Source organism: Falco cherrug, chromosome 4 (assembly GCF_023634085.1).
Source record: "Falco cherrug isolate bFalChe1 chromosome 4, bFalChe1.pri, whole genome shotgun sequence".
NCBI lineage: Eukaryota > Metazoa > Chordata > Aves > Falconiformes > Falconidae > Falco > Falco cherrug.
The window spans coordinates 9,754,877-9,778,528 of record NC_073700.1 but is presented as its reverse complement, the minus strand read 5'-3'; the positions used below and the strand labels follow the sequence as shown (position 1 = coordinate 9,778,528).

General features: G+C 36.2%; 1 protein-coding gene across 4 annotated transcripts in view; it reads left to right on the top strand.

The window, feature by feature from the left end:
- ERC2 (ELKS/RAB6-interacting/CAST family member 2) overlaps positions 1-23,652 on the top strand; it is a 521,548-nt gene that overhangs the window by 182,248 nt on the left and 315,648 nt on the right. For all 4 annotated transcript variants that reach the window (XM_055710069.1, XM_027805155.2, XM_027805144.2 and 1 more), the window contains one exon: positions 23,051-23,188. In XM_055710069.1, coding sequence (XP_055566044.1) covers positions 23,051-23,188 — 138 coding nt within the window. The remainder of the gene's footprint in view (positions 1-23,050; positions 23,189-23,652) is intronic.

The following is a 23,652-nucleotide window of genomic DNA, read 5'->3' as shown; positions in this document are numbered from 1 at the left end:
AGGCTGGGATGAACTGGTGTTTTACATTTACCAAATCAGAGTCCTGTTGTATTTCTGGAGTGAGACAACAAATTCTGAACTAATTATTTGTTCTCTAAAACAGACCAGTATTCTGACTGCAGATTCCCAGTGTCAAAAAAAATTAGGGAGTCCTGTTGTAACATGGAAGTTTTGATATTTCAAAGCCGCTATGGTGACTATTGACTTGTGCATTATTACATTAAGTAATGTTTCTTCTAATCATATATGTCTGCTTTAGGGTATAGAATTCAGTGTACTGAGTATTAGAAAATTATACTTTGTTGGCTGCGTATGTTTGCAGCTTTGCCAGATCATGTTATGCTATTCAGATAAGGCAGTCTGAAAGTGAGATTGAACTAATTATAGCCAGTTGTTCATCCAGGGTGGTGGTGTTACTGACCCCGATACATTGTCAAAGAAATGGGTCCTCAATGGTTCCACACAATAAAATGCAGCCTTGGAACCCTTAAACTTTGCATGTGGCATGCATGGAGGCTATCTGAATAAATACAAAAAACCCTCAAGCCTAACCAGTGCAGCTATTTGGATGCTCTTGGCCTGTATACTGAGACACTGAGAACAATGTCATTAAGATCAGAGGCGGTGATATTTTTGCTTTCCTTTAGCTTCTTTTATTTCCTGTTCTTTCCACCACACTACACTTCTAAGTTCTTACAGGTTATAAGAGGTTGCTAGAAATATGTGGCTTAATATAGGTTCACTTAGTGAAGCCAACCTGAATGACGATCCAGCCTAAAACCATAGCTATGAGTTTAGGTAAGTCCTTGCACCTTGAAGTTCATGATCATTATAAAGTTTTCCAGCCTGTCGTTGAATCTACTGTCTTTTCCAATGAATTTGCTAACCGCTGAAGCTAGAAGCCCAGCACTGGGTTGTTCCTCCTATTCCCGAAGACCTGCTTTTTACTGCTCGTTTTGTTCAAGTCTACACTTCAAAAGAATCGTTGGATTACACGCTTATGCTTACTGTTTAATTGAAAGTAAGCATTTATCTTTTTAGGAGAAATATCACTGAATTCCTCAAATGAAGTTTCGTAAGATTACAAAATCTAAAACCTGTTTTATCTAATGCCAGTTCTGTAAACGTGGTAATTTTTGAATATTAGGTATATTGTAAATCAGGGACCCTCAAGTAAGTGAAGAGATATTGACTGCACCTGGTCTTGGTGTTAAAGTTGTTTAGAGATCTGCTCACAATAATCATGTCTAAGCAGGTCTCCTCTTTATCAATGGCAGCTGACAAATTAATGAAGTGGTTGGAGATGTGTGGTACCAGGTGTTACGGAGAATTCAGAAGTGTTACCAGGTTTCAGTATAAGTAGCTGAAACTGCAAGCATGTCTTAGTTTACTGTAATTATTCTCCCACTATGAGAGGGAAGCATCTATTCTTTGGGATGGCCTTCACTTGTCAGAAAATATTACAAGAATCAACATGTATGCAGTTTTCCAAGAAACAGGGTCAAACTGCAGTTTGTCAGTCTGGTTTATGTGCCAGTAATATACATCTCTGAACAGGTTAAAAAGGAACCTGTTTGTTTGCGTGTTTGAAAATTCTAATAGTGTTTTAAAATCCTGTAAGTTAATATACTAATTTTCCTGCCTTTGTATGCCATCTATGGAAAACTGAGAATTTTGCATATATCATTTAATTTATTTGGGGGCTATATGGTAAGAGATCGTTAGTGAAAGTGAAAAAGTAAAAGTATTTGAAGAAACAAGCTGAAATCAAGAAGTGCTTTGAAGAGATGCTGTCATATACTTGTGTAGTTAGCACAGTAGTATGATACCATTACTATGTTATTAACTAATACATTATTAACATTCAAAATGTAGCTATATATACAGAAAGGAGGCAATCAGTTGTAAGATTTAAAATGTGCAATATTTAAATGAGAGATTAAAAAATCACTTTTTGGGAATCTATGTCTAAATCTATGTCATAGATCTACTTGTGATCTATGTCTAGATCACAAGTATTTAGATTTTTCAAGATAAATCCTTAAGTGTAGATAATGTCAGTTATTCTAGATCAAGTTATGCTAGCTAGTTTTAAGAAATTTCTTCATATGCAGCTCAAATGAAGAGAACTGAATAGTTCAAGACTCGGGTTATACGTAGCGTACAGAAGGGCTCTTAAGAGCAGTATGCCATTTGCAGAGTAGAACTGAGCTTAATGAGATACTTACATAAGGGTTTCACACTGCTACTGTGACACCAGTGCTATTGGTGAGGAAGGAAGCTGCAATTTGGCTCTAAAATGTCAATACTTATTAACAAAGTTACCTTTACATAAGATCCTAAGTTTTATTCATGCTGAGAAAGCAGCCAACTCACATGCTGGGAATTTTAAGCTGTCTGAAGAGTAATGTTTTCTTTTCAATGGAGGTGGAGGAAATTTCTTTTGAAGTGTGAAGGAGCTAAATTATGTATAGTGTGACTGGGCAAAAAGAAAGTAGAAGTTGTCATATGTGGGAGGTGCAGAACACAAAGGAATTACTTAGGGAAATGGATGACTGCTTATATATCCAAAAAAGAACAAGGAAGAATCAGAATTGCTGAAGAGATACGTTTTTCTGTGAAATAGTCTTCCAAGAAATGTAATAGCAGTCTGCTGATTGGAATTAAAAATGCTATAAGGGACAGTGTTATAAATATAAATGAGAATGATTTCACATTAGAGAGGTATCCTGCTGTCGTGACTTTTTTTTTTTTTTTTTTTAATTTTCAGCTCCTGGCTGAAAGTGTGTACTCCCGTGGTTCGCTGCTCTGGGAACTGCATCCTGGAGTGGCAGCCTGACTAGTTCCTAGCTCTCTCAACATGACAGGTTCAGCTGGTTTTATACCTGCTAGCTGTTTACCATGGAATCCTTGACAACTCATTTAAATGACCCAAAATCAGATCCTTCAAAAAGTAGCCGATGGAACAAAGTTTTGCACAAACCCAAAAGGCTTGTACATCTTATTTGTGCACTAATCTTTTCCTTGAAAGCTCTTTCAATCTCCATGCTCCAGGTGACTGATCTGTGGTAGGGAGGAAGGAGGCTGGGTGGCTTCTCAGATTTTCTGACTGACATGGACCTTGAAAAGGGGGATCACAGCTGCCTCTCTGAACCAGCAGCCATTCCTCTGGGTATGCTGAAACTGGGTATAGGAAGTACTCTTTGCCGAGCTCCAGAATTTTGAGTTGCTGGATTAGATCAGCATTTTGGACATATTCTGCAGTAGTGTAAACACATGTATGTTAAAACCATAGTTCTAGCTTCAGAATATGTAAGGTGGCAAGCTGGGAGTAGGTTGCCAAGTAATACTTTAACTAAAGCAACAGTTGTTTTACTCTGTGTATCATATTTTGTTACATGGCATAACTGTGATTGCATCAATATTGGTAGAGGTGTTTAACTCCTATCTTTTTCCTTTGGGATACATGAGTTGTCACCTTCAACATAATCCTTCCTGAAGCTGGGAACTGTGCATCCTGCCAGGCTTGTATATTTGGAGATGTTATACATACTTCTTAATGCTACACGCATAGTGGGAGCAACTGTTGATGCTACTACTTTGGGGAGATTTTTCTTAATGCTGTAATTGATTCCTGCTCAGATAAAGTGAGAATGTTATTTACAACACTGAGCAAAATATCTTGATATTTTTATTTGTTTTCATTTGAAGTAATGTACCATTCATACTGGAATTTGATGTATTAAAACTAAGTCTCAGACAAAGTTTGAAGTTTAATAAGATTGCCTATACGCAAAGCATAATGGTAAATTTTATCTCTAAATAAATGGTCCGTATGATTCTGTATCATGGTTATAGTACACTGTTTCAAATGTGTCATTATCAGTTTTTTAATAATGATCTTTATTCCCTTTGAGCATATTTAGCTGAAAATTGTGAGAAAACTCTGAATCAGTTTCATAGAATGTTTCCTAGGCAAATAAGTTCATCAGCAGGTTGATTATATGCAGTAAAATCCATGAGAAGACCATTTTAAATCTTGAGTCGTTCAGCAATGGTACATTTTGAGCCTGTTTTGACTGAGCAATTATTTTTTTTGTCATAATCTGATGCATAAAATATTTAGCAATATAGTTGATTAAGTGTTAATGTGATAAACCATATTGACCTTATCCTGAAATAAGAAAGCAGATCCCACTGCCTTTGTTCATCTCCATGCTAGATAGGCAGTTACAGTTGATCTATGACTTGATATAAATAAATATTAAAAAAAGTGTATCCAAGTTTGTTTTATCTAGAAATAAAAAGAAATATTTCCTAGTAAATATAGAAAGTAGACATGCATTAACAGTTTTTTTCAGTCTTGTAGTATATTAAATTTTTACTCTTTTGTTGGCATAGAATCAAACACCTTAATTTATGCATTGCTAGAGCTCCTTGATGTTGGCAGTCATGCTTTCCTGGTGGTATTCCACTGCTGTCTGACTGAGCAGCCTCTGACTAGAGACTCTAATACCTTAGTAAATTGCATATTTTATCACTTTTGGAAAGGCATCACCCCTCACCTTTGAATGCAGCTCTTATTGGCTTTATGAAAGCATGAAGTTCAAAGACTTCAGAGTATGCATGCAGATAAGTTTAACGGTAAAAAATACATGAGAGTTGTTATCTTCATACTTCTCCTTTCGTGTTATTGTTACCAGATGTAGCCAGAGCTAGTGGTGCCAATTTGGTCAGATCGCTTTGATAATTTCCTTGTTGCCAAGTAGTATGTATTTCTTGGTGGTAGAACGAGCAGTGGTATGTTCGAATACGAGTAGAACAAATCCAACTGTAGAATGGAATCTGAATCTAATTCACTTCCTTCTAGCACACCTGACTTTAATTTTTAGTGCCTAGCCAGGCACAGTGCTAAGATCAAAGTGGAATAAAGAGGATGGAGTAAAGCACTTCTTGGAAAGTAAAAAGAAAAATGGCGTAACGTTGTGTAATCTTTTATATATGAAACAAATATTGGGCCTATTTGCCATTCACTTAAGAATAAATCTGCAGTAAATTTACTAAAGGTAATTTTGCACGTGTATAAACCCTTATTTATCTGGGAGAAAAATCAGGCCCACTATATTTACTGCCTAAAAGATGACTTGATTGGACAGCAGAAATCTCTGTGACCCCAGACAGGCACAGAGTCCTTTTTTGCTCTGTGTTTAATCCATGCCAAAGGGACTGTACACCATGGGAACTTCTATACGTTACTCTCTGTAGTGCCTACTGCTGATCTTGAGTGAGGGTAGGAAGCTGCTAAAGGTCCACATCAGTTTGTGAACTATTTGTCTTAAAGCAGCTGCTTGTTGACAGACAGGTGTGACAGTATGTAAAAGCACATTTTAAATTTGAGTGAAATACCTGCTGTGACCTATCCTAAAATCTTAATCTATGGTTAAGTCTGGATTTTTGTTGTGGCTGTCATGGGGGCCATAAATAGCTTGATTTGAATGTTTATTTAAAAAAAAATATTCTGTGACTTTGGTGAGTGTAGAGATTTTTTTGTGTGTTGGGAGGTGGATGTGATAGTAAGCAGTTGAACAAATGTGAAGAACTGTGAAGTACAGTATATAGACTACATAGGAAGGTAATAGAAAACAGGAGCTTGCTAATTTAGCTGCAAAAAAGTTTATCCCTGTGAACTACCCATGGGAGCTAGTCTTGTAAATTGTGTTCGAGTTACAAATCATGATTTTTTGCATGACATTTTACATGTTCAGCTATTTTCACTGTTAGCACTCATTAATTGTTACTAATTTTTGTATACTGTCATTTTATGAAATGTAGCATAATTCAGCCTTTGCCTTGAAATGTATGAATTGCTACATCTTCCATGAGTTCCTATAAATCACTCCGACTTTGGGGGGATGAAGAGCCACCTCACAGACAGCTAGCTGCGTGCAGGGCAGCAAAACGAACCAGTTCATACCGTTATCCTTGTGAATTGCATCCCCTTGGCAAGGCAGGAGCATTTCTTCTTCCTTGGGCTTATTGTAATGTTGACAGCAGTGTTTAGTGATGACAAATGTATGTTCTTCTTACTGAGACCTGTGCTACAATTCATGCTGTAGGACATATTTCTCAGTAAGGGCTAAATCTGAGGGGGTTTTGGGAGGGGATCTGAGGTGGGGGGAGGATGGGTAGTGCTGCAGTTACTAGTTGTGACTGTGCCTTAAGCTTTCTGCTGCAAAACCTGTTAAAAAACCCCCAAAACTACAAAAAGGTACAGGACCAGAACAGGAAGATTTGCTTGGTTTTGGTTAAGTTTTAATGTACTGCTTTACAGAATACCTGGTTAACACTTGTAGACTACCTGATTAACTTTTGTACTAATGCTAAAATAAAAATTCTCCGAGTAGAGCAGTAGAAAATAATGTCTATTTATGCTTAGTTCTGCAATAAGCTCTTCCCTGTGTCTGAACAGGGTTTTTTTTAAACATTGAGCTGACCATCATTCAATCATTTATAAATTCCAGACGTTAGTAAGGAATTAGGTTAGTAATACCTATCATCTTCTGAATGGGAGACACTGAAAACCAAAGTGTTGTCAGACTTGCAGTTTCATTGTTAAGGAATGCTCAAGTGTTTTAGAAGAATTTTATAGTTAAAGTTAAGTACATGTTCTTGAGGAGAAAGCCTGACAAAAATTAAGTTCTGTTATAATTCTAATGCTCACAGAACTGCAGAGATAGTCAATCTGTGTAATGTATTTTGATATAGCCATCACCTCTAAAGGACTTGAAAGTATTCTGAACTGAAAACTCCTAACTCACCACTCTTCTGAAGGTTTTATCTAGTATCTTCTCAAACCCCACCATGGAGAGGGGCAGTTTCAGGTAGTAACAGAAGTGAGTATGGAGCTACAAGGGCAACAAATGCATCTGACAGTTGTTGAAACCTCTTCCCAGCCTGCCTGTGTAATTCTTTATGATAAACTTTTAAATACCTGGCATAAAGAGCAAAGAAGATTTTTTTTCAGATCACTGAAAAAATAGTACAAGTTTGTTATCAGTTTTAGTATAGTATGAGGTTAGTGTCACTGACATCCCAATAGCTGATGGCCTCCATATACATCTTCAGGATATGACAATGAATTTTCCTTTAATTGCCAAAGGGACAATGAGTATTCTTTATAGATCCTTTCATCAAGGCTTTTACAATAAATAAAAAAATACATGAAGAAAGCCAAATGAATGAGGATGGCTATATTGATTAATAAATCCCTGGCATTAATGATGTATTGAAATACTTTTTTCCCCCAATCCAGTTTTTCTGTATCATAGATCTACTATACTGTAATTTTTTTTTTGTTTTCTTGTAGTTGATGATATTGGCATGAGGCTAACCTATACGTAGAAACCTGCTAGTTTTTAGGAGAAGATGCATGGTAAAGGGAATTCAGTGAAAGATTAAAGAAAAAAAGAGACATTTTCTCATACCAAAAGCAAACTATCTTAAGCACAGAACTACAGAACTACACACTACTGCTCAGATTATTTCTCCTTCCTATTCAGACATTTATATAAAAGCACTGCTGTGTTACCTTTGCTGCTATACAAAATCTAAACTGTTCAGCAGATGTTGATTAAAGACATCCAAGTTGCTGCGTTTAACATTTCAATTTAAGTTTGGTGGTGCTTTGATAGTTTATATGTAGGAAGACTGTCTGGCCTGCAGTAACTAATGGTGAAACTCAATATGTGCATTGTCTTCTGTGCAGCTATAGTGCAAATATTAAATTACATCTCATAGTAACAAGAATCTTAGTTCTCTGATGAACAACATTTTGAAGACTGCAACTCTTAATTTATATAAACCTATGTACATTGACCATATGTTGATTTAGAATGATTAAGAAATGACATCTTTAAAAAAAGGGGGTAGGGAGATATTTTATCCTTCTGCAAAGCTTTTCTTTGATGTAAAGCCATTACTCTGTCCCTTATATATGAATATAGATGGCCTCTGTAACCAGGGAGCTAAAAGGAAACTTTGCAATAGAAAGGGTATTATTATTTCTGATTAATTGCTGCCTATCTGTTTAAGCTCTGCTGCTGTGGTTTTTCCCCTACTTTTTACCATTGGCACTTCAGAATTAACTCATGAAAAAGTACCATGTGAATTTGGGTTCTCCATTACAAGCTCTTGAATGCAGTTTTAAGGGCAGGATGCTCTTCTAGTACAGATCAACATAGCTATATTGGATTCATATAGCCATCCGTTATTTATAGTAGCTGGGGGCAGACCTGTTATTTTTACTTTTTCTGTAAAAGTTTTTGCTATTAGAGATTTTTTTCATTTGAAATAATTTTCCATTTTTAGGGCTTCCTTTCTCCCTCTTCAACCTGCCTGTCCCCTTATTCCTTACTCTGAGAGTAAGGAATTGTAAAGCTTAATATTTTTCCTCCGCTGATTTTGATGAAGTATTATATTATTATTTAGAATATTTTACAGGAAAACTGGGAAACAAGAGAACATGGGAAATCTCGAAAATAATTTGGTAAGGCTATAGGAAGAGGTATGTAATTAAGGATTAAAGAAGACAGCAGTTTCAAACTGCTGTCCTTGCACTTTCTTTTTCCCTTCAGGTGTGAGATGCCTGTGATTTATAAATTCTATAGAATCAATTTATCATTTAGAGTTGAGAGCATTACACTTATCTGAAATCTCTGAACTAAAGAATACTGAGAGTTCTCTATGTTCTGGAACTATCAAATAGAGCTTAACGTTAACTCTCAAGTGAACATCTGTCTGTACTTTTGAAGTCTTTATACCAAGTATGTTTAATATTGTCATACAGTTCTATGGAAAAGGCATGTTATAAAACTATTAATATAAGGAGATACATAATTACTATTATAATGTAAATTTATGGCCAGTCTTCTTATAAAATTAGTTGTAGTATGCTGCAGTAAATGCTAGACATTTGCTATACTCATAATTGTATATGGTCTAAGTTACACTGTCCGGTAGAACAGTGTGATGTTTAAATGTACATTTATTTTGCTTTTGTCTAGACTCTTGTATCTTTTACAGCTTTCCATTGGAATAAAAACTGTAGGAGTAGCTTAAAAGGAAGATATATTGAATTTCAAATTCAAACCTTACAAAAAGCATGTTAAATATCTCTTTAAACTTTCCAGGAAGGAAAGAAAAGTATTCTTTTCTTTGACTCAAGCTCGTGATTTAAATTGTAACCTTAAGCCATCAATAGAAATATATAGTGGTGTGTTGTGCTTTAACCCCAGCCAGTAACTAAGCCCCACACAGCTGCTCACTCACTCCCCCCACAGTGAGATGGGGGAGAGAATTGGAAGAGTAAAAGTAAGAAAACTGGTGGGTTGAGATAAAGATGGTTTGATAAGTAAAGCAAAACCTGCTTGCACAAGCAAAGCAAAGCCAAGCAAACCAAGGAATTCATTCACCCGTTCCATCGCAGGCAGGTGTTCAGCCGTCCCCAGGAAGGCAGGGCTCCATTGTGTGTCGTGGTTGCTTGGGAAGAGAAAACGCAGTAACTCCGAACGTAGCCCCCTTCCTCCTCCTTCCCCCAGGTCTATAAGCTGAGCACGCTGCCATATGGCATGGGATATCCCTTTGGTCAGCGGGGGTCAGCTGTCCTGGCTGTGTCGCCCCCCCCCCACCCCTCCCCAACTCCTTGTGCCCCCCAGCCCCCTCGCTGTGGGGTGGGGTGAGGAGCGGAGAAGCCCTTGGCTCTGTGCAAGCTGCTCAGCAATAACAGAAACATCCCTGTGTTATCAAGGCTGTTTTCAGCACAAACCCAAAGCAGAGCCCCATACCAGCTACTATGAAGAAAATTAACTCTATCCCAGCCAAAACCAGCACATGGTGTTAGTAAAAATAAAATAGATATTCTGAAGGTATCACAATGTATATGTCCATAAATTAAAAGTATATGAAAAATAGGCAAGAAAAACTGGGAGACTACAGACTGTGATAGAGTTTACTTTTGGTGTTCATTCTTTAACTGGGTTGTTCACATAAATGTAGATGATACCTCAATAGAGCCAGTGACTTTCTAGGCTAGAAATATTTTATCGTAGACCATATTTCTGGATTGAATATGGAAAGAATGAATGTAAGAGAGCAAGAATAAAAATTAAAAAATCTTTCCGGTAATAAAAAAAATTCCCAGATTGATTGAAGTTGATTGAAGAGGTATGAAAAATGATAAATGAGCAACTAGAGTTAAGACGAGGGGGACCTACTTGGAGTGAGAAGGCAGATTTTTGTCTCAGATACGGCCTTCTTCAATATTTCAATTAGGAAAAAAACAGTTTACATGCAGATGGTGAAAAAAGAAATGATGACTAGCCTAAAAAAGAGATGTGGAGTGTTAATGCCGGGAGGCTGAAGGGAGTGATTAATATCTAGTTAGAAGAGTAGTTGCGATGGGATGTGGTAGTAAAAATTGCCAGTGTTTCTGTCCACAGAAATACTGGGTAGCAGAACAAAAACCGATAAACTCTCTCTAGGTGGCCTTTGTGTTGTCCCACCTGAAAAACCATGCTTGATTTCAGACATCTCGTTGTCAGAACAATGATGTAAATGTGAGAGAGTTGGAGAAAAAGAATAGTTAGAGACCTGACAGGTACAGGTGTCTGGCTAAAATTAATAGGGCTTAGTTTTTAATTTTAATTTTCTGAAGTTATAAGTATCACAAAAGAGGAGAAATTATTTTGGACAGTATAAAATTTAGAAAATGAGTAGCATGAAATGAGTTTGACAAGATCTGTTAAGTGATTTCATAGTTTTCATATGGGAAAGGAAGTTCGATTAATACAGGTTTTTCAGTGCTAGTAGTAACATAGGCACAGTCCTCGAAAGGATCTTAGAGTACCCTTGTTCGTTCTACTGTCCGCAAGCAGGATGTCTGCCTGTTTTCCCGTCTTAATAATTTTCCTAAGTTCTTGTAAATAAATCCTTCTGTTATTTTTCTAAACTCTTTTAAATCTTTTTAGTGATGAAGATTGTTTCTGTTTTACTGCTTTGTTTTCATTGATGAATGCTTCTCATTAATTTATCAGGACTGTATTGCTCTGTAGTAACTACACTGACTTTATTATTATGTATGTACACATATATACACAATATATAACATATTGTGAAGTGAAGTAATTTTATTTAAAACGAGGCAGTATGCTTTCTTTTTAGTTTATTTCTTGTGATACTTTGGCTATCAAAACCTAAATCTGCCTTCAGAACAGATTGGTCATCTATTTTAAAGCTTATGTTATTTTTCTATTTTTAGATATATTTCCCTTTATATGTCTGTGTATTTTATAATAATGCTCACAACATACACATCTTGTGCTGCTTCCCATTCATGTTATCCAGCATACTGATTTTTCTGTGTTCATTGCTCTGTAAGACTTCCTGTACTGCTGTCGAACTGGCTCTTGCTCCCTTTCTGCAGCTCACGAGGTGCTTATTCTTACTCTGTTTCCTTTGTAGCTTCCCTTTTCAGTATTCCCTGTTGCCCAACAGTTGTCTATACAACTTACCTGCTGCCTCTCTCTTCCCACCATCTGTTAACGCTTTTTATGAGACGTGCTGTAATTTTTTAATCTGGGCAGAGGCCCCCGGGTTTTCCCAGATGATATAGACATAATAGGAATTAAAAGATACAAACTAAATCTGTATCGCTGTTCAACTTAAATTACTTGTATTAAAAGCATAAGTATGCCAAAGCAGCTTTGTTTCTACATGCAAGTTTACATTTGAGTATGTTAGAGTATATATACTTCTCTGGCTTGCATACGACAGTGTAACAGTTTTCCATGCAAAATCCTCTTGAAAAATTCTTGCATAAGGTAACGCACCCTATTTTGTATGCACCTGTACCAAATAACACAAAACTGGCCATGAGTAACAAATATTCAGATGTCTTCAAATACCTGAAAAGTAGAATTGAGCAGAAAGGTAATGATTTTTCATGGTTAACTTGGAGAAGTAATACAGGTCATATTTTCAGGTGCTTCTCAATGTGCAATTGGGCTAGACTTCAAAGAATTCATTTTCATTACAGGGTAATCAGTCATTACCCTGTCATGTAAAAGGTTGTGAGATGTAGGAATCCATACCAAACCAATGCAGCTCGAAAATCTGGCCCTGAATATATACAGAAGGTTGTTACAAGAAGCGTTAGCTTGCTAAGAATCAATGTCCACCTCTTCATGTGTCATAATTGGAATTATGTGTTAGTCTGTCTTGTATTATAATATTTATTATCTGGAAAATACCGATTGCATTTTGAATTATATCACAATAAATGCATATAATGAGAGCAAAAACTTTTCAATGGATGTCTCCACAAGACTGTGAGTCCTGCTTAGAAGAGTCCAAGAGTCAAGCTGTTTTGTTCAGAGAATTTATTGGTCCCTGAAGAGAAGGAGACAGAGACTGAGTATTTCCAGATACACAAGTGGATATTATCAGCCCAGGCTTCTTTTGGCTAGCTTCCTGGTGAAGGTTAATTTTAGCATTAAGTTCCAGCTCTTTCTCAGCTGGAGTCTGGCAACAGAAGCCAAGCTTTCAGTCTAGGAGCTCCTTTCTGTGTGACAGCCTTCTCCTCTCCTGGCTCAGTTTGCCCACTGACCTGCTTTTATAGCCCTGTAAAAGCATCAGCTGACTTGAGGGCAGATCCCTTCCCTAAGCAGCTCTAGGGGAGTTTTCTTCTCTCTGTATGGAAACTTAGCACATGTGTTGTCTTTCTTGTTGATTCCTCTGAATCCTTCCTGCATCCATACATTTGAGTCCTGTATTATGGAAGGAATCTAGAATCTCACATTAAGCACAAACTGGTGAAATATTTCCAGCAGTGATTGCACAGTAAAAGAAGCAAACATGCTTGTTTTAGAGGAAGAATTAGAGAAAGTATTTATCACTTTTGATCCCCAATTGTAGTTGCATTTGCTTCCATTTATTGATACAATAGAATGCTTTCAGTTTCTACATGTACATGAGATAGTAGGCTGACGTTTCCCTTTATAAAATAAAGACTAAAAAAAATTCTAATCACATATAACAGCACTTTATTGCAGGTACTGACCAGAGATTAAGACTGCGTATTCCCAGTAAATGATATGTTTTCTCTGTAGTGATCAACAGTTCATAGGTTCTTTTCCCTCTTTATACCTTTTTTCCCTCTCCTGACTTAATGGGCATATATTTTTTCTTTTTCCTTTAGGTAAACTTGCAATCCTATTGGATTTTTTTTTAAGATACCATAACAATACTCTATGCTTCTGTAGATTTTACTAATACTCAGTTGATACTCCATGTGTTTAACAAACTGAATCATATAATGGCATGGGAAATACTTGCACATTGAGTAGATCTCACCATTCTGCCACTAACTGACTTGCTTTCCTCAGCCTACTTTAGGCAAGTTTCATTACTGTGTAACACCTGTTCAGAAGCTTGATATCAGTGTAAATTTCACATCTTCATTAATCATATTCTTTTTGTTCTTTGCAGCTTTACAGCCGGTGGCGAATTTGTTGAGTGGACTATCAAATGGATAAATAGAGTGAACATAAGGCACTAAACTGTTTATTAGCAATAATGTCTTCTAAGACTTTAAAATATCCTTGTATTCCTAAGCCCACTTGCTTCTTAGGACAGAGATTTGTTGTAAGCAAGCCTGATAAAACACTTGTAGTAAGTTACACTATAAAAGCCACTATTAGTCCTGTTCAAGAGACAGAACCCTACAGCTTTGTGTTTCTGTGACAGCTAAGAGGGGGTCAAGGACTGAAATTTTGTTTCTAGAGCTTCTGTGGAAAGTGGGCTTCAGGTACTGCAAATCTGTGAAGATCTTATTACTTTTCAGGTTACTGTACCTGCAAAATACGTGAGAATTTTGATAACAGTTGATTTGGTTAACAACTAATGAGAAAAGGAAATGTAAGAAATGCATTACCCTATTATTTTACAGAGTTCTGATAAAGCATTTGCAATTAAACTCAATATGTTATTGCAATCTTACTATACTTAAGATGTAAAAATACAAAAATGTGAAATAATAGTGTGAATTCCTCTGTTTTCCCTTTTTGGAATAACAGTATTGGGACCAATTATTAATAGTTCATAAAATCATTTAGGTTGGAAAAGATGCTTAAGATCATAGAGTCCAGCTGTTAACCTAGATATAAAAAACGTATGTGAAATTTTCAGCCTTATTTGTTTCTTTAAAATGAAAAAAAAAAAAAGCAAATAAAACCTGAAAGCCACATTGGAAAATAAGTATCTGAATTGTCATTAATGGCTTTGAAAATATCCTAAACTTTGCAGTTTGAGAAAGTTATGAAAGATACTGATGCAGAGCTTACTGCCATTACTGATAATTCAGAGCAGAAGTGTAACAGCTACCAGCAGAGGAATACCCTGTGCCGGTTATTCTGTTCTCTCCTCCTGGAGGCCTTGTTGGTGCTAGCGGGGAATTCAGCATGAAACAGGAGAATTGGTAGAGTTCTGGTGACAGATTTGGGAGTTTATTGATGAGCTGGCCACTTCTGGTGCTACGATCTTCTTCTAGTTTTTATCTTCATGGTTGTTAGAAATTCATGTATCCATTTGATACTTTTTTTTTCTGGACAGTCTTTTGTTGAATGTCTCTTGTTTAGAGACGATGGTTAATTTTTTGCAGTAAAGGCATTTGATGACATAGTGGTGGAAGTGGCTGAAATATTTCAGACTTCAGTTTTTAAAAACACGTGCATGCTGACTTTTAAATTATTTTAGTTCTCTGTATTGTAGGTTTTGGTTTTGTTCATACACAAAAAGATGTGTATACCTTGAAGTAGAACTAAATCTATTCCCAAGAAGGGAATAAACCATTTATTGTATTTTTCTTAGAAATGTTTTTTGTCCTGATTTTTAGTAGGTATGTAATGTTGATCCTCCTGATCAGATCAGATCATAACTGCCTTTTTTTTTTTGTGATTGATACTGCTGCCAATGTTTGTTACTTCATAGCTTCTATACCTCTCACTTCCAGTCTCTTGTTCATATTTCTTAATTTCATTCCTTGAAAAGTCCCATCTCCAAGTGTCAGCATCTGTGTAAATTCTTGTTTTTGTTTCTCAGATATTTTGTTAACATTTGGCTGCTACTACAGCTTTAGTGTTCAGACATAAGAGCATCATTTTTTCATCCAAAGTACTGTTTTCTGTATTCTGGTATTTGCATATTTGTTATAATTGCCAGCCTTCTCTTTTAGAGGCAGGACGTCATCTTTGCCTCTCAGCTTGTGTGTCCACTCTCTCTGTATTGGTATCTTAAGATATGTTTCTTCCTTATTCAATCACATGAGTTAGCCATACACACACATAGCTTATTTCTTTTGAAGAGTGTACGCAGTTGATGATTTGTCTCATGTCCTGTTGACACTTCTGTAATTTTACACATTCAGATCACAAGTTGTTGCTTGGGAATAAATTGAAATGAATTGTGCTCTCTTTTCTTCATTATTTTATACCAGGTGCAAACATATAATATGCATCTCCATTATATCAGTTTGTTTTTTCATTAACTTTTTATGTGGGTTAATTTGCAGTGTGCATTTTAATGTTTTATTTGTATGTTAGCGACAGTTTTAGCAGGTCAACAAGAACTTAGAGACAAATATGTGAATGAATAGCTTTCATAAAATCTCGGATAGTCCTGGAATACAAGTGGTAACAAGCACGAAGCAAGCACTCTTTTCTCTAGTTCAGAATTTCAGCTGAACTCACAGTGCTCATTTTTTGAAGATAATATATTCCAGCCACTGAGCAAGGCAGGGATCAAATTCTTATGTAGCCTTTCACAATCCTCTTTACACAGAGCCTTGCCTAACAAAATTAGTTGTACTTAGTACGTCATCCCAAGACTTGATGTTTGTTCTGTATGAAACGGTACACTTGGCTTACCTAACATGTCACTGTGTTTTACAAGGGACAGCATAAATCCATGGGGTATAGTTTCTCTCTAAGTTCTTGGTTGACAGTGTTAACACTAGATAATAGCATTTTGTAAGTACAGAGAAAGGTATGTCTTAGGTAAGTTATTGGTTTGTATTGTTCTGTTCAAGGTGTTATACAGAATTGTTATGAAATGGCATTATATACATTAACACAATAAGTAATACTAGAATATTACCCCCCAAAATGTGATGAAAAATAGAGATTATGTCACTGAGAAAAAAATGTCACAAATGCTTCAGTTTGATTTGTGAAATGATTTAGTATTTAATATTGCAGTATTTCTGTGAAGACACCAACTAGAATCTGAATTTTGCTTAAGCACTTTATAAACTAAACATCCTTCTGGCCTAAAGCACTTGCTACTTAGAGACAAATTCACATGTAAAGATTAGCAACTTCAAATTAAGCAAAAGGGAAGATTATTCTGTTATGTTAGATAAAATGAGCATGACCAGGTGGTTCTTAATAATGTAAATGTAGAGGGTTTAAAAAAAAAAAAGTCTTTGATGATTTAAGAATAATGAACAACCATAAAAGTAAGTTTTCAAACCACAGTGTTAATCTGACCAGCTGTGTAATCCTAACGGCAAAAACTTGGTGAGTTTAAAGAAGCAGAAAATATGTTGTATAGAAATGCTGTAACTTTGGAGGAAATGCAGTCTAAGTATACCTCGGGTCTTATGTCTTTTTCTGTTTTTTAGCCTTGTCAAGCAGAGCAAAATTCTGAAAGATTATTTTCTTTCCTACTTGGATGATGTAAATTGGGGAGGTAGCGATAGGGTAATTACTAGCTCATGCCACTTCTCTACTGGCCTTGTCATCAGGTTAATGTGGGGGCTGATGTCCAAAGCAGCATTTGCTTCATTAACTCCTTTATGACAGTCACGGTGCAGCTGCACTTTGCTGCTTTGAACTGCAGTCCTGAAGGAAGTTTGAGGTAAAAACTATTCAGAGAGATCAATCGTCTTTTGTGAAAACCTTACAGACCCATTGATTTGGAGACTGATTTCTCCTCGGGCACACACTGTACACCATATCTGTGGGTGGAAATGTTGTTTTACGTAACCTAAAGGGTTATATAAAATTTGTGGACAGCTTTACGAATACCTGTAGTGTCTCTGTTTTAGTTAGCCACTGGCATGCTGATGATGTAGGATTGAGCTTGCCTATGCTTTGGGCCATCGAAAAGCTGTGACTTTTAAGAAACTCTTGTGAGGCAAAATAATGAAAGAATATGTAGCTAAAAGATGCTATTGAGTCATGAAGTTTGTTGTAATCCAAAGTAAGTATGATGCTGCTGTATTACTCCAATTTGGAAGGTAGTAATGGGAGGGCACTCTGGAAATATTTTAAATTAAGAACATATTGTGCAGTAGGCAACTATAGGTAAGAAGCTTTATTCTGTTGAGAAATTATCAAGCATTTTGGTAGCTATTGGAATTGCTTATGAAACCCAGGGGTATTTTATCATGTGTTGTGGTTTAACCCAGCAGGCAGCTAATTACCACACAGCCACTCGCTCACTCTCCACTCCCCCCCCTCTTCCCCCCAGTGGGGTGGGGGAGAGACCTAGGAAAAAAAAGAAAAATCATAAAAGAATTAAGCAAGTGATGCACAATGCAATTACCACCTGCTGACCAATGCCCCGCCAGTTCCCGAGCAGCACCCCTGGACAGCTTTCCCCTTAGTTCACAGACTGAGCACGCTGCCATATGGCACGGGGTGTCCCTTTGGTCAGCGGGGTCAGCTGTCCTGGCTGTGTCCCCCCAGCCTCTAGTGTCCCCCAGCCCCCTCGCTGTGGGGTGGGGCGAGGAGCAGACAAGGCCTTGGCTCTGTGTAAGTGCTGCTAAACAACAACTAAAACAGTGTGTTATCAACATTATTCTCATACTAAATGCAAAACACAGTGCTGCACCAGCTGCTATGAAGAAAATTAACTGTATCCCAGCTGAAACCACGACATCATGTCATGATAAGGTTAGCAAGCTTTTTTCCAGTTACCTTGGTAAAGCCAAAGTTTTGCACTAGTCTTAGACTTTAATAAATATATTTAGTTGCAAGTAGCAAAACCACATTTTATAATATTTTAGAGTTTTATATTACAGCGTGATTTTTCATCATAACGTTTATTTTAATTTTTTTAATCTAAATGTATATTTATTTTCACTTTTGAAAAAATATTCCTAACTCTAATGCTTGTCTGTCTACCTAGTTAAAAGGAAGAAAAAACGAGTGAAAGTGGTACTGAATGATGAAGCATTTTTGGAGCTAGTCTTTTTCAAAACAAAAGGCAGTTCTGCAGTGTCAAACTATTGAAGCAGAAGTTGCCCTTCAATGAAGTAATTTTATTAATTGAAATCCTGTTCAAACTGAAAAATATATTTAGGTCATATCATGAATGTTAGTGGAAAGCTACGGAGCTGTAGCTTCCTCCTCTCGTCCCATTGGCTGAAACTTCAAACAGCTGCTGTAAAGCCTGTTAATTTTAAAATACGTTGACTGGCTTTAGATTTAATAACTGTACATAATTCAGTAAAAACTTCTGGCTAAATATCCAGTGTTGGCAAAAAACTCTATCTCTGTATACTGAGCTTTCAGGTAGTAATATTTTTACAGCCATGGTAGAGAAAAATGATTTTAGTTTTTTCTGGGCATTTCATTACAAATTATGCATGCACACACCCGCCCATAAATGAATGGAGATGTTTGGATATCTGTAAGCATATCTATTTTACTGGGTCACTACCAAAGCTGGTTTCATGTTTGGGATATACTGATGTGTTTCTGAAAAGGGCCATATGAGACAAAACATTTATCATGGGTCTTATTAATAAATATTAACTGTTTGTAATTAGAAATCTTGAGTATTTGCATTTGAATGATACATAACTTTTTTTCCCTGTTTTGATTAATAGTTATGCTTTTTTGGCTTTTGTTATGTATAGCTATGAGGCAGGAGATAAAATGTGAGAATGAATACTAAGGTTTAAGGAAGTCATAGTTAATGCTCATGTTTGATGAAAGTTGTTTATTAAATCTCTTTTTCTTGTAATATTCTGTTAACTGTTTAAAGTAGTATGTAACAGCATTTGGGAAATTGTTCAGTAGGATTAATTTTCTTAAAGTAGTAAGATTATTTTTTTTTTTTAGTAAACAGTGAAGTGATATATACAAAAGTTCTGTTTCTCCCCCCTTGTTTCAATTTTCAATTCAATTTAGACTAATCTTATATTATTGATCTAGTTCTCTGGAACAGACGTGACCTGTGTTTTAAGATGAAACAAGTCTCAAAGAGCGCTGCCTAGAGAAATTTAGAATAGAACTAAATGAATTTTAGGATTAAAGAAGCTAGTGTTACAAAATACTTGTCTGACTTATTAAAACCCCAAATACAGAGCAGAGAGGAAGATATATGGAGCTAAGTTTAAGTATACGGCTCTATGGTTTCATGAGCGAGGCCTAGTAAATCTCTGATAAATTCTCTTACACTGTCTTAAATTCCTGTTCTTTAATGCATATCTCTAAAGGCAAATTGTTATAGCATGGGACATTGTCTTTTATTATATAATTTTTTGCAAATTCCATAGTACAGTCCCTTAACTTTGATAATGAAAGTAATTTTTTTGGGGGGGAAGATGGGTTAGTGTAGAATTTTAAAGCCTGTTGGGGGGTGAGGTTTAATTTAATCCTTTGAGTATTTAAGAAGCATTCCTGAGACCATCACCAAAAAGTGCCAAGATTAGCACTTGCAGTTTATTGACAGGATGCCTCATAGCAAGGGCATTTGTCTGTAAGGGCATTGTTTTTTAAGAAGGAATGAAGCCTGTCTTCAGCTCTGGGAGCATACCCACTTCCCGAAATGCAGAAAGAAAGGAGCACTTTCTTTTCACACAGCTCATGGCACAGGGACCTAGCAGTTTACAGAGGTAAGAATTACATGTTGACAAAACTACACAGTAACTAATTTCCTGTCAGATAAAAACATAAGGGCTTGAGGTTTAAGAAAGTCTTAACAGTCCCTGTCATAAATTGAATTCAGGCATGCTCAGAAGTCATTCATTATTCAGCAATAAAATTGTATCCTTACATACATGCCTGTGCCCAAATATATGTTGGAGAATGACAGAGGTTACCAGAGGGTTTGTTGTTCTTTCTGGGTTTAAAAAACCCAGGAAGAACTAAATCGTATCTTGTGTTCCAAGGTTTTAGCATGTCAGACTGCTCAATCTCTTTGTCTCCTGTAATCTTTTTGAGAGAACTCTTGTGTGATTAACTGGTCATAAAATCTTGTCTGCATTAGCAGATCTTTAATAGTCCCGTACCCATCCCAACAAACAAACACACACTCTGCAGTACTCTGCAATACTGATTTTTTTACTTTCACATACCCCAGTGTGGTCCTGTTCCCATCAAAGTATTTCCTTCAGAGTTATATAGCACAAATAGAAGAATAATCAGATCCTTTCCTCTTATTTTATCTATGGACTATTTTAAATGTCCATATGACTTATTTTAAAGCAGTTGTTATTCAGTGGGGATGTTTTTAATTTGCTGCCTGTTCTCTTTACCTCTGAGGAAAGAATTTTGTAAATGCTGAATAATTTTAGAACATGTTTTCTTGGTTAAGGGTTGGATCATATTTTAAATTAGTTTTAAGAGGAAGGAAATCGTGCAAATGCTGTGGAATTCAGATAAGCACTGTGCATAGGAAATAAGTTCTTTAATTTAGGGTGCCTAGAAATGGTGGGTCAAGCTGATGATAATGAAGGACCAGATCTTAACTTTGTTTCAAAGAACATGTAATCAATATTCACTCTCGTGTTTTATTTCCTTTTTGTTTGAGAATTTATTTTGGTAAAGCTGAAATGTGCAATTGCTTAGGTATTCCACAGGGTGTCATGAGGTAGTTAGTTGTTGGAATCATTAGTACTTGGATGAACATAAAGAAAGAAACAGTGTGCAGTCCTCTGAATGCCAGTTAATGTAATTTTAGATGTGACTAATACACATGCCATAAAATAAAAAGTTCTTAACTCATTAACACATGTATCGTATTTCTGTATCTGTATAAAATATACACACGAAGAAAAATATTATGAGAGGTCGTTTGCAAAAGTGAGCTATTCTAGGTCAGCTCTTCCCAAAAAAACCTTTCTATATATACCTTACTATTTTTTGTTTTGCAGAGCAAGTGGAATCTTTGGCATATAGCCGTAATCTTGCATATCAAATTATCTAGATGAAAAAGAAAAAAAAAAGAGGTACAATGCTTGCATTTGCCATACTGTTATAAAGAATTGCTAATTGGAATGTGATCTTTCAACTTTAATTTTAATTTTTATATAAGTTATTTTAAAATTTGATTTTATTTAAGCAAACATTATACAGTGAACACAGTTGTGCTGTGGATTTTTGCTTGTTAATTATAGATATACGTGATGTCAAAACCTAACTTCAGGCTTATTTTTCTGCACATGTATAATGTAGTAGTAGGACAAGTTTTACCAAAGAGTGCTCCAAATTAAGGTGTGTTTGATTATGCTGATACATTTTTGCATATAGAGACCAAATTTTTATTGACATAACTGTTGACTTCTGCGGAGCTGTACATACATTGAATTGAGCTTCAGGTTGCTAAAAAAATCTTTAAATATAGTTTAACAGTAGTTATGAAGGATCCTGCTTCTGTTAAAATTTGAATTGCTTTAAGTGGAGATGACAGTGGCCATGAGAAAAATTACATTACATTATCAAATGAACAGTAAAAATTCCTTCATTTCAGTAGCAACAGAATGTGATCCAAAGTGGAAAATAACTGATGAAAGTCATAATTTGAATCTCTGTTGACAGTAAGAATTTGTCTAATTTTAACGGCATATTTAAAACCAGTTTTAAAGAAATGGTACCTTATGGATTTAGGCATATTTTGTTGTACTATATAAAGTGCCATACTAAAGTAACAGACTAGTTAATTTTCTTGTTACTATTTTTGTGTGGTAAGCATTGTGGAACAAATTTTGGTTTTATACCAGTGGCGTAATAGTGAGTAGCACTGAGCGCACAGAATGGAGGGAAATTGATTCTTCTGACAGACAATTAATAACATTTTACACATATGATATACCACATGTCCTGTCTGCATTATAAGGTCATAGTGCCTTAGAGCCACAGAAGGTGATTGCTGTGACAATCAGAAGCTGTGTGCTTTTATTCAGATTTACTTCCAAAATACACATGGTCCTGTGGACGAGTTTTTGTGCAAAACCTTTCTGAATTAACCACAGGAAATCATAACCTCTTTAACAAACCAGTGTGTTTATGAGTATCATAACAGTATCTTTAAATTCTTGCTAAAGGAAGAACCAGACCTGTTTAAAGCAGTTGTAACATCCAAAATAGAGCGACATATCTTCATGGAGATGAAGAACATGAAAGGAAATGGTGGCCTTTGGGTGGTTTGGTTGTTTTTGTGTTTGTTTTTTGGTCTGTTTCTGGGTTTGGCTTTTTGAAATCTAAACATCCTGATCTCTGTTGAGCTGAGATTCCTTTACAACAGGGCATCGTGAAAGAAGAGGTTTTTATATAGGTAGGTTATCATCTTTCTTCTTCCTCAGTTTAAGGCTCACTGAACTCATTTTGCCTCTCCCTTTCTTTGTCCTTCTTATTGCAACTAGAATAATCTAAAGGGGTAATTCCACACATACCTTGAATTACTGAGATAATGCAGTACCTTAAACTAAAGCGATTAATATCAGAAACTATTTAAATAATAAAACACTTGCCTGCGCTGAGCTTTTTCCTATAGTTTATTAGAAAATGATATATTTTAGCAAAGGAAAACAAAATAGAAAGGACAGAAGTAAAAAACTGTTTATATTCTACCATCTAGAAATGGCAGTATACTAAGGCATATGTATCATGTATGTGATATGTTTATGTTATATTGGTCCTAGCACCCAAGTCCCTCTTTGAATGTTAAGACTAGGTTGATTAATATTATCATCTGCTTTTATTTTCAGATTGAAAACCTACAGGAGCAACTTAGGGACAAAGACAAACAGCTAACGAATCTAAAAGACAGGGTGAAGTCATTGCAGACGGATTCTAGTAACACAGACACAGCACTAGCAACCTTAGAAGAAGCTCTATCAGAAAAGGTAATGTTTTCTCATGGCACAGCATTATGTGCTGCTCTTGTGGGTGAAGTGTGTCCAGAAAATGTCTTTTTTGGCTGGTCTAACACCTGTAACAAAGTCTATGGGCCTTGTCAGGAAAGCAGGTGGCTCTGTTCTGGTAGGATGAGCAAGGATTCTGGGCTGATGAACTGAAGCAGGACTCTAACGTAAAGAAGGATGTCCTCTTAAACGGGGGTGGAGTAAGTGGCCCAGGACATGAGAAGGTTTTCCCTTAGTCAATGGCATGAGTCATTGTTCTCTAAAGGAACTGAAAGGCATGGACACCTGACTTAAAGAAGGTAGAGTTTTGGGTGGTTTTATGGCTTTATGATCTTGATTACCCTTTTCTTTTATGCTATTAAGTAAAGCCTAACTAAAGAGCCAACAGCAAGTGGCGGTACCAGCTGTTACCTTGGCCTGCTCTTAGCACCATTGGTTTCCTTCAC